The 14,907-nt window shown below is 37.7% G+C and overlaps 1 protein-coding gene across 1 annotated transcript in view; it reads left to right on the top strand.

Moving 5' to 3' along the window:
* Positions 1-11,737, top strand: part of HERC1 (HECT and RLD domain containing E3 ubiquitin protein ligase family member 1) — a 107,429-nt gene extending 95,692 nt beyond the window's left edge. Inside the window, exons 65-78 of the mRNA XM_067305844.1 lie at positions 441-622; positions 1,384-1,539; positions 2,113-2,235; positions 2,839-2,941; positions 3,664-3,833; positions 5,231-5,369; positions 5,558-5,727; positions 6,106-6,275; positions 6,454-6,619; positions 7,856-7,932; positions 8,320-8,572; positions 8,814-8,966; positions 9,880-10,185; positions 11,084-11,737. Of these exons, the coding sequence (XP_067161945.1) occupies positions 441-622; positions 1,384-1,539; positions 2,113-2,235; positions 2,839-2,941; positions 3,664-3,833; positions 5,231-5,369; positions 5,558-5,727; positions 6,106-6,275; positions 6,454-6,619; positions 7,856-7,932; positions 8,320-8,572; positions 8,814-8,966; positions 9,880-10,185; positions 11,084-11,269 (2,354 nt within the window). The 3' untranslated portion in view covers positions 11,270-11,737. The remainder of the gene's footprint in view (positions 1-440; positions 623-1,383; positions 1,540-2,112; positions 2,236-2,838; positions 2,942-3,663; positions 3,834-5,230; positions 5,370-5,557; positions 5,728-6,105; positions 6,276-6,453; positions 6,620-7,855; positions 7,933-8,319; positions 8,573-8,813; positions 8,967-9,879; positions 10,186-11,083) is intronic.
* The last annotated feature ends 3,170 nt before the right edge of the window (positions 11,738-14,907 follow it).

The raw sequence follows: 14,907 nt of genomic DNA, 5'->3' as shown, positions 1-14,907 counted from the left end.
TTGTGTTGACACTTTTTTTCCCAGATTTACACTTTAAAATACTGTACTCTTTAATTAAAACTTGAATAAATGCTAGGTGTTTGTTTCTCCTCAATACTTTAAGTAGTGACATCTTAAAATTCTTAAAATAAGAATCTAATTTTAAAATAAAATTTAATTAAAATTAAAATAATTTTAAGATGGCTAGGGGGAAAAGTGCCTGCTCAAATTAGAGACAGTTCATTTCCAAATTAGTGGCAGACCAGAAGCATAGGTTGTACATGAAAAGATGATATTTTTCCTAAAAACAAAGAAATTCCTGTAACAAGAAAACAGTATTCATGGTTGATTCACTTCCCCAGACTTATTTTGCTACCATTAGGGATGCTTGGATAAATGGATGTTATGAGTTTCAGATTATAATTTGTTCTAATTTTTCTTTTCTCCCTTTTCTTTAAAAGGCTTTGTGGTAACACAGCTGGTGACCTCCTGTGGATCTGATGGACATTCCATGGCTTTAACAGAAAGTGGGGAAGTCTTTAGCTGGGGAGACGGAGATTATGGCAAACTGGGACATGGGAACAGCGACAGACAGCGCAGACCCAGACAAATAGAGGCTCTGCAAGGAGAAGAAGTGGTGCAGGTTCCAAAATATTTACTTTTTTTTACTTGTATAACTTGTAGGCATGGTAACTTAGCGCTAGGAATATTGGCTTGGGGTGACTGGTACAAATAGCGATCGCAAAGTTCCTGAACCATTGTCAGTCTTAGCAGTGTGATTTCTTAGAGCGAATGAAAACAGAAAACTTGATGGCTCTCTAGCATTATGAACTACGTGGATAGTTTCCATCTGAAGAATATTAATATCGCAGAGCTCATTCTTGTTGTCTGATGTTACTTGACATTTGGTACTTGAGAAGACTATAAGTTTGAAAGCATGGATGGGAGAGATGATTAAAAGGTTGTCAAAATATAGATAAAATTTAAAACTTGCCATTAATCTTTGTCCGATATCTTTGATCTTTAAAACTAGTCACCCAGCCCTCTTCTTAACTACTTAGAGTGTATTAAAACAATGTACAAAAAGATATTTGTCTTTGACTGAAAATTTCTTTATTAAAATTTAAAATATCCCTATGATAAAAGCAAAATCAATCTGTGTTCCATGCCAGCTTGCAGACAACAGCAGTTGGTAGAAAAAAAGAGACTAAAAGCCTTTCTTCACCCAAATACTAGCCTGGCCTCCTCCTAACATTACCCTTGAGGAAAATGAGAGGTAGGCTGTGGGAGTAAATCATTAGTGTTAAAATAAAGTAGATACAGTTTAGAGAAGGAAAAGCCTAAATATGTAATAGCTAATATACTTTTTCTCCCAAATTTAAAATGCATGTATTTTGCTTCCAGATGTCATGTGGCTTTAAGCACTCAGCTGTGGTGACGGCAGATGGCAAACTTTTTACGTTTGGAAATGGGGATTATGGTCGATTAGGACTAGGAAATACTTCAAACAAGAAACTTCCAGAAAGAGTGACAGCACTGGAGGGTTACCAGATTGGACAGGCATGGCTTATCTAAAACTAGCAATGTATCTTTGTTTAAAACTGATGTTTTCAACATATTTTGCTTTGAAATGTAATAATGTCAGTTTAAGTGCTCTGTTTTTAACTTTGGCTTTTATTTTGAATATGATGGCAGAATTGCAGCGTGTATCATTTTTTTTATTGTTTCGTTCCTGACTGTTTTGATCCTCTTTCTGCAAAACAGCCCACATATTTTAACATTATATAATACAGATGATAAAATTAATGCTTATTAATTTTTTTTGTTTCATCTTTTGATATTTGGGCATTTTTAAGCATGAATTCATGAGGTATTTTATATCCTTAAACAATGAGCATGCGTAGTATAAATCTGTTCCTTGGTTTAGGAACTGAGAAGAAGCAAAATACCTAAAAATGCTAATGTGCTGCTGAATGTCTTCAAAATGCAGTATTAAATGATAGAAGTTTTGATAGTGTTAAAATGGCTCCAGTATTTTAAAACACAATTTTCCTTTTCTAAGAGATATTTGTGCTGTTGGAGTTAGCAATAAGTTAGCAAAAACTGTCATAAAAGCATATTTCTCTCAATCAGGTGGCCTGTGGACTCAATCATACTGTAGCTGTGTCAACAGATGGCTCAATGGTGTGGGCTTTTGGAGACGGAGATTATGGTAAACTTGGTTTGGGAAATTCCACAGCAAAATCCTCACCACAGGTTAGAATTCATAGAGAGATTATCTTTTGTATAAATTTTTAGTGCTGTAAAATGTGCTGTGCAGCATTCAGATTGTAGTTTTCAGAAGTTAAATTATTAATTCCAACTGCTATACTATTCTAATACAGACTAGCCTAAATAATTCTGGTGATTTGTTAGGCTGAGCCTGACACTTCAAGGATTTCATGTAAATGGTACTGACCTTATGTCTGTGGCAATGAAAAAAGTGAAAATGTTAAGGCTGTCTTAAAGCAGAGAGGTTTGTTATTTTGGAATGTAGGGAGGAAAGCTGTTTACACCCTTCTCTCCCCGCCAACCCACCTTGCTCCCCCCCCCCCCCCCCCCAAATAACAGGTATTTGGAATCCTTGTACGTAGAGCAAGGTGTTAGTTTCATTAAAGAAAAAGAGAAAACCGTGCATTGGTTTCCTGTATTCAGTTACAAGCCTAATTAGAATAATGCTACAATATATGCATTATATTATGGGAATTATAAATTCTTTTTCAGAAGCAGGAGTTAGAGAAGAAAATATTTTTCCTTGTTTACTTCCTGTTTATATCCTCATAATACCATCACTCTTTTTCGCCTCACTTATCCCCTTAGAAAGTGGATATTCTTTGTGGAATTGGAATAAAAAAAGTTGCCTGTGGAACCCAGTTTTCTGTTGCTTTGACAAAAGATGGTCACGTATATACTTTTGGACAAGGTAAGACAATCTATTAATTGAACCTCTCCAGCTATAGTTTTTTGTGAACTGAAAGTGAAAAGGAAGAATATTAAGATACATCTGTAAGACTGAATTAATACTACTTTTTAGATTTGTACTGACCTCATATGAATTTTGGAACTTCAACACAGCAATTTTAAAATAGGCCTAAAATCCAAGTTTATAACTGCATCTAGTTTGATCTCATGATGACCTTTCAATTTACTAGAGTTTCTAAAATGTTTTCCTAAAACTTGATTGAATTTCACAAGCACAAAAACACTGGGCTACTTGAATGTTTAGTTTGTCTAGTAAAGCATATGTCACAGGTCATGAGTCCGTCTACGGACGTCACAAGCCTGTCTAAAAGTCTAGGTAGGTGAATTTCCAGGGATACTGAGTTCAACATGATGGCTCTTCTCAAGTCAATTAATTCCTATGTATTATAAAACCATAAATTTAGATCTAGCAGTCTTGTTTTAATATAATTTGATCTTGTTTCAGTCTTAAAGTGAAAATAACAGTTTAGCAATACTAATGAGCATTGCAAGGTTTTGTAGGAAACATACGCTAGATTATTCCCTGAACAGTTGCATTAGTGTCTTAGTTCTGAGAGTGCTTAGAGTTGCTTTTTGTCTCTCCCTACCTTCTGCCTGCAAGTAAAATTAACTTTTTAAAGGGAACTGGTCTTTACATACGTAGACATTTCCTTGCAATTTTAGATCGCCTCATAGGTTTGCCAGAAGGCCGAGCTCGAAATCACAACAGACCCCAACAAGTTCCAGTACTGTCAGGAATCTTCATTGAAGACATAGCTGTAGGAGCAGAGCATACACTAGCTTTATCATCTACGGGGGATGTGTATGCTTGGGGTAGCAACTCTGAAGGACAGGTATGTACATTTTCCTGTTAATTTCTAATCTTTATAAAACAAATTATGCTTTATAGATGTGGTTGGAACACATATGATGGAAAAGAAAGGTGGTGGTGTCGTCGTTGTCGTCCATCTCCCCCCTTAGCCATAACAACATTTTAGGTTTTTTTCCATGATTTTCTTTTTGATTTCCTGTGCTCTTACATGGCAATAGTTTGGGAAAGCACCAAAAATATTCTACCCAAAACCATTCTAGGGAAAGCTTTTTTGAAAAATTTACAGCATTTTACCTGGTTCCTTAGATATCATCTATTTTTAAACACAGTAAAATTTATGGTGGGTGACAATCAGATTTGTAAACTCTTTAGATTCTTTTAATAAAGAAAAGATTAGTCAACCTTTTAAAGAGTCATTTTTAAAATTCAGAAGAAAAAATGTTAGTAAGTGTTAGTAAATGTTCCTTTTGAACACTGTAATTTTATCCCCTCCCTTAAAAGTTCATTACCTTCCCCTGCCCCATGTATAACTTAGTTTTTCAGAAGGACTTAGACTTTTTGGTAGTTTTGCATGCTGCAAATCTAAGAAAGAGCCTCTCGATGTATTGACTCTTGGCATTCCAAGGTTAGACAGAGTTGGTGGTCTAGTATTTTAGGATTGAGTTGTTGAGAAGGGTGTCATGAGCAAGTTCTTTGGAAGAATTTTTGAAAGGAAGGTCCTTTTCATAAGGGTACTTACTTTGTATTTACGGAAGAGAAAACTTGTGAGTGTAAAAAATGTAGAGAAACTTGGTTCCGAAGGTCTGTTTTGTATTATTTCCTCTGTAGTTTAAAAAGCTTTTGTTTTTATGAAGTGTAAAAAAAATTTTTAGACTTTTATGAAATTTTCACTTGTAGAATTTGAAATTCAAAACTTTCGATAAAAAAATCAGAACAGCTTTAGTAAACTTTCTGTTTACAAGGATTATGTTTTATGTAAACTGTTGCAGGAATTTACATGGTAGAACAAAAATGGCATTTAAATGGCACAGAAGAGACATGAGCTGTGTCGGCTAGACCTGAGAAAGATCATGCAACATAGATGACTTCGCAGCATAGATCAGTTCTCAGTCTGCAAAAGAGCTTGCAAGGCTGATCAATACCCCAAAAAGTCTCTAGCTGTTTTAAGGTCTCTTTGCCACCTAGATCTGTTATTCCCATTAAGTATGGATGTAGTATTCTATCCAAAAGAAAAGGTTAGTGCTAGCATAATAAAACATGTGTAAGGTAAGTAATTTTTTTATCCCAGCATATGCTGTAGAGATAACTTTACCAGGTATTTCTACCATTTGCTCTGAATTTTTGCTTAAAGAGTTTTAGAATTATCATTACCCCTTTTGTGTTTTCTTTGTGTCTTTTACATGTATTATAAATTACAAGCTTGGACTGGGCCATACCAACCATGTCAGAGAACCAACACTAATAACAGTCCTGCAAGGAAAGAATATTCGACAGATTTCAGCAGGACGCTGCCACAGCGCTGCCTGGACAGCTCCGCCTGTGCCACCAAGAGCTCCAGGTAACGAACAAAAGTTGTTTGTGTGGTCATTTGATTTGGTCTTTGTGTTTCCCGGGGGATAAGTGCAACAAGGACTTCCAAATGTTTGGGACAAAGCTTGTTTTGTTTTATGCCCATGCAGGTTTTGTTATTATCTTAGTCTCTCAGTTTGCTACCCTTTATGAACTAATGTTCTTTTTCCGTGATAGGTGTTTCGGTGCCTTTACAGCTTGGTTTACCCGATGCCATTCCACCACAGTATGGGGCACTGAAAGAAGTGAGCATTCATACAGTAAGAGCAAGGCTGAGGCTGCTGTACCATTTTTCAGACCTCATGTACTCTTCATGGAGATTGCTAAACCTCAGTCCCAATAACCAGGTAAAATTCCTTTTGAAAAAACAGCTTAGCTATGTTGTGTAGTGCCATGTCACTAAAGAGTTCCTTTACAGATCAAGACAGATCTTAGTAATAGGTTCTGTAGGATTTCTGTAATAAATAAATAAAATATATAAATCCTGATTAAACTAGCCTTTGTGAAAAGGATTGTTATGTATTTTCACTTATCTTAACATTGACGTGACAAGATTAGTTTCCAAAAACTTACTAGCCTTAAAGCTATAAAAGAAATAGATGAAATTGGCTGCTTCCTGAAATATTGAAATGTTAGTAATTAATTATGAATTAATTTATTCTGTAAAGAATGGAACTAATGTTCTTTATTATCATAAAGGTTAATCTCATTCAACTTTATTGCAGAATAGTACATCTCATTACAATGCTGGAACATGGGGAATAGTCCAAGGACAGCTAAGGCCATTGCTAGCACCGCGAGTGTATACGCTGCCCATGGTACGCTCTATAGGAAAAACTATGGTTCAGGGAAAAAACTACGGGCCTCAGATTACTGTAAAAAGAATATCAACCAGGTCAGTATTTTTTTTTACAGGCTTTGTATTAGACATCAAACAAATGCTGGTATTCATACATTTCATATTTTTGGCACACTGAGTTCTCTCTGTACAGCTTTACTACTCAAGTGACATTGGTAACCCTTACACTTTTACGAGTTACATTGTATGGCCCTTTTTTTTTTTTTTTTTAAAGAGGTCGGAAATGCAAGCCCATTTTTGTACAGATAGCAAGACAAGTGGTAAAGCTGAATGCATCAGACCTTCGCCTACCTTCCCGTGCCTGGAAAGTGAAACTGGTTGGAGAAGGAGCTGATGATGCAGGGGGAGTATTTGATGACACTATTACAGAAATGTGTCAGGTATGAAAGTTCAAAATGCATGGGATGAGTTTTCTGTTCTCTCCAGTGTTTGCTTGTATTTTCAGTCTTTCTTTATGCAGCGTAACAAATTCTTTTTGTCCCTCAGTCCTTAGCCACAGTACTAGAATTGTGTTCTTATGAATGTCTTTGAGGAAGAAGAAATCTTCCTCAGATTGTGACAAATGCCTAAAGCTGCATTATGGAGCATTATGCAGGCCCCATTCTGTCCATCCATCATTTTCTGTAAGAGAAGTTGTACTGTATTCCATGAACCTTTGCAGCTGTTTTTCACGCATTCGAAGATATATATCACATCTTAGGTTCAGTGCTGGAAGGGAGCTCAGTAAATACAGGGGAGGTGAGCATTTGCTGGTCTATAACCAGGATATGGCTGCTCTAGAGACCATAGCTGTCTGAAGAGCTCAGTTTCCAGGTGAATCTGAAAAGACTTGTAGGAGTAGGAGAAAGCTGGTCTGTGCTAATGTGTACCACTTATAGTTATTTTTAAGGTGTGTCTCAGCCCTGGGACAGGTATGATTGTAGCCAGGAGAAGGATTCAGACAATACTGCTGAAGAACTTTGATTGTTTCCAGATCTTCCAGGAGTCCCAAATCCCAAAGAATGAGGATTAATGCTATCAAAAGGCTATATTTAGTGTATCTGCTTAGTCTGGAACGTGGTAACAGTTGTGGATAATGCTGGAGCTGGGATTGGAGTTACAGTTAGGATACAGGATGGGAGAAACTGAAGAACTCCATTTATTAATGGCGTATCTAAAGCCTGTAAGACTAGATTAGGGTTGACTCAGGTAAGACTTCAGGCTTAATTTATGGATTCTTTCCTAGACAGTTTTCATATAATATGAGGTGCAATATGAGGGTTCAGAACAGAACTCTCTAGAAAATTTAGTTTTTTTCTGGTTCTTGCAAAAAGCTGCACTGGTCGGGTGTGTGGCTTCTGCTCATTTCTGAAGGAGGTACCAGGAGTGTATCACAAAGCAGTCACAGTAGAATAATTGTTATAATCTGACATAAAGGCAGGTCATGAAATAACCATATTTTTATTATTAGAAATCATAGTTACCATCTTGCTTTTTCTTACATTCAAATGAATTTTTAAAAAGTAATCATTACTATCATAGATCATTCTGGTTTGTAATGCTATAATGTCATAATATTGCTATAGTAGGTTATTATCCCTGTGCTTAAGAAGGCTTTTTTGTTGTTGATTTTTAAGGAACTGGAAACTGGAGTAGTAGACCTGCTTATTCCTTCCCCAAATGCTACAGCTGAAGTAGGCTACAATAGGGATAGGTAAGCTGTCAGGATTTCCTGTTACTGCAAAGGTTAGCGGGTGAAAATTAAGTCTTGTACTAACTACTTTATACCAAGTGGTGGGAACTTAATGGTTGTTCCTCGGATATTTTTTCCTTCAGGTTATGATGTTACTTTGAGGTAAAGGAGAGAATTTAGAGTGACATCAGTGATGTCTTTGTTTGGGCAAAACTAATCCTGAGCACATCTCAGCCCTCCTTATTTGAAGAGTTAAAGATAATAATCTTCTCACTGGGACACCCTGTGCTGATAATCGTGTTGACAGTTATTATGCTGCACTTAGAAGTATTTTGTCTTTTACTTCTAATAAGATGAAGTAGCACAGAAATTCTCCTGGAAGCTTGACACTTTCTTTTGTTCTTTTAGGTTTCTCTTTAACCCTTCAGCATGTTTAGATGAACATCTGATGCAGTTTAAGTTCTTAGGCATTCTCATGGGTGTAGCTATTCGTACAAAAAAGCCATTAGATCTTCATTTGGCTCCAATGGTCTGGAAGCAACTTTGTTGTATCCCACTCATTTTGGAGGATTTGGAGGAGGTAGATCTGCTCTATGTGCAGACCCTCAACAGCATTCTTCACATTGAAGACAGTGGGATTACTGAAGAAAATTTCCATGAGGTAAGATTGGAACTTTCTGGTTTATTTTGAAAGTGTTACTTGTATCAGATTGACCTTAACTTCAGCACTTACTTTATTATATAATTAAATAAATCAGTCATTAGGATAACAAGTACTTTGTATGTATTTGAAGCAGTTTGTGATCTTATTAGAGTTACAGCTAGGGACTGATAATAAAATACTAAATTTAAATAACTTGAGTGACTTACGATGAACATACTTTTTCTATTTTGCATAACAGATGATTCCTTTAGATTCTTTTGTTGGCCAAAGTGCTGATGGTAAAATGGTTCCCATAATCCCTGGAGGGAACAGTATCCCACTTACCTTTTCAAACAGGAAAGAATATGTGGAGAGGGCAATTGAGTACAGACTCCATGAAATGGACCGTCAGGTAGGAATCTCATCATGACTCTGTACATATTGTTAGTGTGACCAACATTTTTGATTTATTTACGTTTCCATTACAGTGTATTAGGGAATAAGAAAAGCTTGGTTTTCTGCTTGTTGCCTGGGTCCCCATGGCTTTTTTTCTCCACAAACGCTGTTGTTTTGTTTTAAATCAGTCATATTTTTCTTAGTAGTTGCTCAGTTGCCAGAAGAACATTGGAAATCAGAACCTCCTTCATTAGAGTAGCCCCTACTGCAACTGTCAGCTCGATTTGGGAAACTAACCTGCAGTTGTGCATGCCGTGCACTGTGTTTAGGCATTATATCAACTTACAGTCTAGTTCAAGTACTTAATGTTTGCTAACATTTGTTTAACTTGAAACTATTTCTCTTCTGCTTCTGCATAGGAACTACAAATAGTACATGAAATGCATTGAAAAGTATTGATGACCTATTTGCTTACGTTTGTATATTTTGTCATTTAGATAGTGAAGCACATGAAAGCAGTATACAAATTGCATGCTAGGAAAAGTATTTTACCTTTTCCCAAGAAATAGAGGCTATTGTCATCTTCATTAGAACAATAACTTTCTCATCAGAGGTACCAAATGGCTATGTTCCAGCTCAGACATATGGTATCTGCGCAGCTTTTTGGTTTAGCCATCATCATATGTGCTGCTAACGTGTACCTTTTTAAGTTCTACTCTGTATCGAAATCTTTTCTTTTAATGTGCAAGTATACCTGTAATATGCCCCAGGATTTTGAGAGAGGATGCAGGTGGGGGAAGTTGTATTCAAGAGATTTCCTATAATTCTCTCTCTTTATTGCATTTGCCAGCAGGTATGTTAACTTTGCATATGGATGGCAGAGCTAAGATAATTGCACTTCAAGTATCTCTTCTTTTTTTGGGAAATAGGTGGCTGCTGTAAGAGAAGGAATGTCTTGGATTGTTCCAGTTCCCTTGTTGTCTCTTCTGACTGCCAAGCAGTTGGAGCAAATGGTCTGTGGAATGCCAGAAATATCAGTTGAAGTTCTGAAGAAAGTTGTGCGATACAGGGAAGTTGATGAACAGCATCAACTAGTTCAGTGGTTCTGGCATACCCTGGAAGAATTTTCAAATGAGGAGAGAGTCCTTTTCATGAGGTTTGTGTCAGGAAGATCTCGATTGCCAGCCAACACAGCTGATATCTCTCAGCGATTCCAAATAATGAAGGTTGATAGGGTAAGATACTGTTTCCATTTGTTTTATTCCTGTCTAGTTTAATCTGTGCCTTGGCAATTGGAGCCAGGTTTCCCTAATTGTAAATTTATAGAGAAAACATATGATGGGATAAGCCCTGAGCTATTAAAACCAAGAATTTTAATTGCGTAGGAGTATATAACACTGCATGAATTACATCTTAATGCATTTGTGGATTCACTGTGTAATTATATGATTGGAGGTCAAGATGAGTCCTTGCACAAGAAGTGTAACCTCTTCAATCGTAACTTGTCCCCAGTCATTTTCTATTTCAATTCCTTTTTTCATTTGATAATTTTAACTCTTAATTTTTTTAAGTTTTCGTTAAGTGGCAGCGTATGACCACTAGTGAACCCTAAAGTCTTAAAACCACTGAGTTTACAGTGTATTACTTTACATACAGGATGTATTCCTTTTGAGTTACATTGGGGTTTTGTGCAGTGAAAGCAGGTTCTCTGTGAACTGTATCAATGAAAGAATTGGGAAAATATAAAATAACAGTGGTTTGACTGTTGCCGTTGATTAGCTGTCTGAAATTGCCTTGTGTTAAGGCACACTATGGTGTGTAGTTTGAATGTTGCTTAGCATCTTCCAGTGGGCTGCTAAATAGTTGTGTGATCTGCTCTTCAAATGGTTGCATTTCCTTAGCGGGTGGAATGAGTTACAGGAAGGGCAGCGTGGCAGTGGTTTTGCACATACTTAGGGGTGAAAGGAGTGATGTAAACGAACAAGGCTCATCTGCTTTCAAGGAATTGTTTACTGACAGTTGAGCTAAAATGAGACAGTGGTGAATGACAGAGGGGAAAGTGAAATAAGAATGTGCTGCATTTTTTTTCCTTCACGAACTTAACGGTGTCCCACCTTTTATCCATTTCCACAGCCTTACGACAGCTTGCCTACCTCACAGACTTGTTTCTTTCAACTGAGGCTCCCACCTTACTCCAGTCAACTAATCATGGCAGAGCGTTTGCGCTATGCAATCAATAATTGCAGGTCTATAGATATGGACAATTATATGCTCTCAAGGAATGTGGACAATGCAGAGGGCTCAGACACAGATTATTAACATTCTGTGAACAAAATCATCTTCCTTTTACTACAAATAGTGCCCTAAGTCCAATTCGTTGTTGACACAATTTTATGGTAACCATAGATGTCTTAGGAGCATAAAAACAGATGTTAATAAACAGTGGCCACGTTTTAGTTACTCTAAATGTAACAAAAAATTAGATGTTTTTATTTTTTTTGTGATTGTAAAAAAAAAGGAAAAAGGAAACAAAAAAAGTATGATCAGTAAGTTTTTTTCCTTTTTTGGTCACTTTTGATAAGTTTGCATGGAGACATTTTGGTGCATTTTTGTTGGGAATAGTACATTTGTAAGCCCTCCCAGTGAACATGAAGAGTTGTACATTGTGTATAATTGTTCATTAGCAAGGACAGTTTTACATGAATATTCACATATTTATTTTGTCTTAATTTGAATTGCCTGTGCAGGGTTCCTTATGCAGAGAAAATAAAGCAAATTCAAGAATTGGTTGCTTGTATGCATTTGTGAACTGTTTATGGTTTACTCAGTCTTCACACTTTTACATTATATGTCTCAGGAAATTTTAATATTGCAGTGTTTAGACAGGACATTTGAAACGTCTTAAAATGTTTATCTTCAACTAATCTGATGTGTAGCACTGCCCTGCACTCTGAATATGTTTGAGGTACTGGCTTTTTCAGGTACACTACTATTTATCACCTGTACTTAAATGCAAGTTAAAATTGTACTTGATTCCACTTTGCTTTTCCTTTAAGCATTTTTCTCCTCCAGAGTAGTAGTTGTTGACAGTGAGGACGTATGGCTACCTCGAAACAGAGAACCCTTTAAATCTTTTGTCCCCCCAAAAAATATAAGAAAAAACTTTTTAAAATATGTATATATATAGAGAGAGAGTCAGTCCTGATCAGAGCACAAGGAAATGGCGAATGAAGGTGACAGTCCAGCAGGCCAGGCTGTAGATTGTATAAACATTCTTAGTTAATGCCTTTGATTTCAGTAAATTGCATGTGTTTGATCTTATTTTGTTAGAGCTGTAATTGTATTATAATCAGCAGTGTGTGGTTTACACAGTAATGTTCATATTTGGTTAGGACAGTAATGTACTATATAAAGAAATCTTTGTTCTGTGTCCTTGGGAAGTGCTGCAGAGCAGCTAATTGCCCTCAGTGTCTGTATCGCAAACATGGCTTGTTTGCTACGACCTGGTGCTGAGGAGCGGGGTTTAGCAGGGCTGCGGCGACGGTAGCGTCTCCCCGGGGAGTCGCTGCTGCTCCGCCCTGGCCCCGCCACCCCGCGCGCCGAGGATGCCGCGGACGTCTGTTAGCCTAACTCACCTGGGACAGGACCGTTCCCCTGAGTCTGGAGGAGAGAGTAGAAATTCCTCTCGTCTGCCCTCATGGGATTGCTGTCCTTTAGCAGGGATTAATAAGGAAATTTCCTGAAGAGGCCAAGTTGGTCAAGACCAAACTGGCATATTGCTGCTAGCTAGTAGTGGTCAAAGGGCTAACTTTAAAACTGTCAAAATTTGAAGATCCAGGTTTTATCTGGTGAAGTCCTCTCACTATCAACTAGCTGTTGACTATTGGGAAAGGCAAAAGGTTCGTGAGCTACGACCACGAACCAGACTGCAAGGTGCAACATGTGGAGGGGAGCTTGCAACAGCCGTGGGAGAAGGGGGCACTCAGGCAGGGCTGGCCTCCTCCCGCGTTATGTGGTATACTTCCAAATTGGACTGAGATTTTGGTGCCTCGTCACTTTGTTGTAGGGGACTATATTCACATCCTGATCAAAAATCATACTTGTTATATGTGAAAAATATAAAGTTACCAATAAAAGGATGGACTGCTGTTTAAAATCCTGCATTATTGCCTACTAGATTTCAGTTATGTGTCTGAATCAGTGCTACTAAGTTGTCAGTCTGCTTCTCTCAGGCACAGAAGAAAATGAAGTTTTACCTGAAAAATACTAGTTTTGTATGGGCTACACAGTTTGGTTCTTGGGTAGTGAGGGTATTTTTGGAGGCAGTTTACAGTAAAGTGTAATAGGATGTTGATACTGGTAAATACTAATGTTGATTAAAGGATTGTTCTTGGTTCCTTTAACTGAGACTTTTTTTTCTTCTGCTTCTCCTTTGAATTTTCTATCTTAGCTTGATTAAATCTATCAAATGCTTAATTCTTTTTATTTTACCCTACTGTTTGTTTTCACCATAATTGTATTGTGTATGCATTCCTTTTACTCTGCTCATTGGCTTTTTTTTTGTTGTTGCTCAGGCATCTGAGTGAGACTGGAATCATGTTTCTTGCATAATGCTGCTTATGCAGAACTGCATACAGAGAGAGAGAATTTACAGCACTGATTCTGTCCTACTGTTGGAGACCATCTGTGGAAGTTCTAACTTTATGTCCTTTTAAGGGTATTTTATGTATGCAAATCTCTTCCTGTATAGAAAGGGGAATAAATATTATCAGTGTATGTCTGCATTCCATAGTCGTAGGTCCTATATGCAGTTGTTCAAGGGGGGGGCGAGGAAACGCAACCAATCGATTTCTTATAGCAGACCTTCCAGTGGCAGAGTTGCTGCACCCGGCAGAATGGTCTCAGTGAGGTGGACACGCTGTCTCCAAACGTCATACCCCAGTTCCCTTCTGCCTTTCTGGGTTGGATGGGACATAGGTACATGACTGAAGCAGAGAATATCAGTGATACCAGTGCAGATCAGAGGTAAGAATGGTTGTGAGGCAATGTGTTTGTCTATACCCCTTTCAAATCCTGTGAGGTGTGAAGCACAGTATGCGTAGAAGTGTTAAATTCTAAACATAACCAGAGAAAAACAGCTTGAAAAGCTTTTGCCAGGAAAGTACTGTTCTGGGTAGGTATTATATGGAAAACGCTGTGTTCCCAAAAGCCTGCATCTGTTGTTAAACATTACTTTTATTTACTACTTGTTATTTTTTTACTGTAAATGAGGAGGACCTAACTTTTTCCTTACATGTCGGCTCTTAAGGAAAAACTCATTCTCTCTGCTTTCCTCACCATTTTTTACACCAGGAACTGTTGCCAGGAAGTATATCCATAGCACTTTGGCCTCTCAGACAACGGCTAGCCCTTTGAAACAGGTAGGCAGGCTCCATTAGAGGGAAGATGAGCAGCCAGGCCCAGGGCTGGAGATGGCCCGTCACTTCGGCTGGATGAGCCCTCTGCCTTTCTGGGGCTTGCAGTAGTAGAGCTGGGGTGTCCGACAGCCCTAGAATGGCAGTGGCTGGTGGGCGGGCGTCTGTCATGCTTAGAGGCGACTGATAAGAGTGGAATGTGTATGTAACACTTGTTCACCTCTTAGAAGGACGCAAGTGATCTGGTCTTGAAGTTTGATTTATTTCTGTCATTTAGCCCTCTTGACTGGGTGATGATGTTTAACTGCAAAAAATAGCACTGCTGATAAGTAAGTGATTTCTCTATGCTGCAGGACTTAGATCAGTTTGATTTCCTTCTTTACCGTGTGGCTAAGATGACCAATGTTATCACATTGAAAATTTGAAGGATCTTCTGCATATTGCCTTCCCTTATTGTGTAGGAAACAGCATGAAATTTTGAAAACAAAGTGTTGTTTGCTGCTTGCATCTGATAATCTGAGCAGGCATCTTGGTTTATACCAC

Source organism: Apteryx mantelli, chromosome 15 (genome assembly GCF_036417845.1).
Source record: "Apteryx mantelli isolate bAptMan1 chromosome 15, bAptMan1.hap1, whole genome shotgun sequence".
NCBI lineage: Eukaryota > Metazoa > Chordata > Aves > Apterygiformes > Apterygidae > Apteryx > Apteryx mantelli.
The sequence above is the reverse complement of the archived record's forward strand: the minus strand, read 5'-3'. Positions and strand labels throughout refer to the sequence as shown.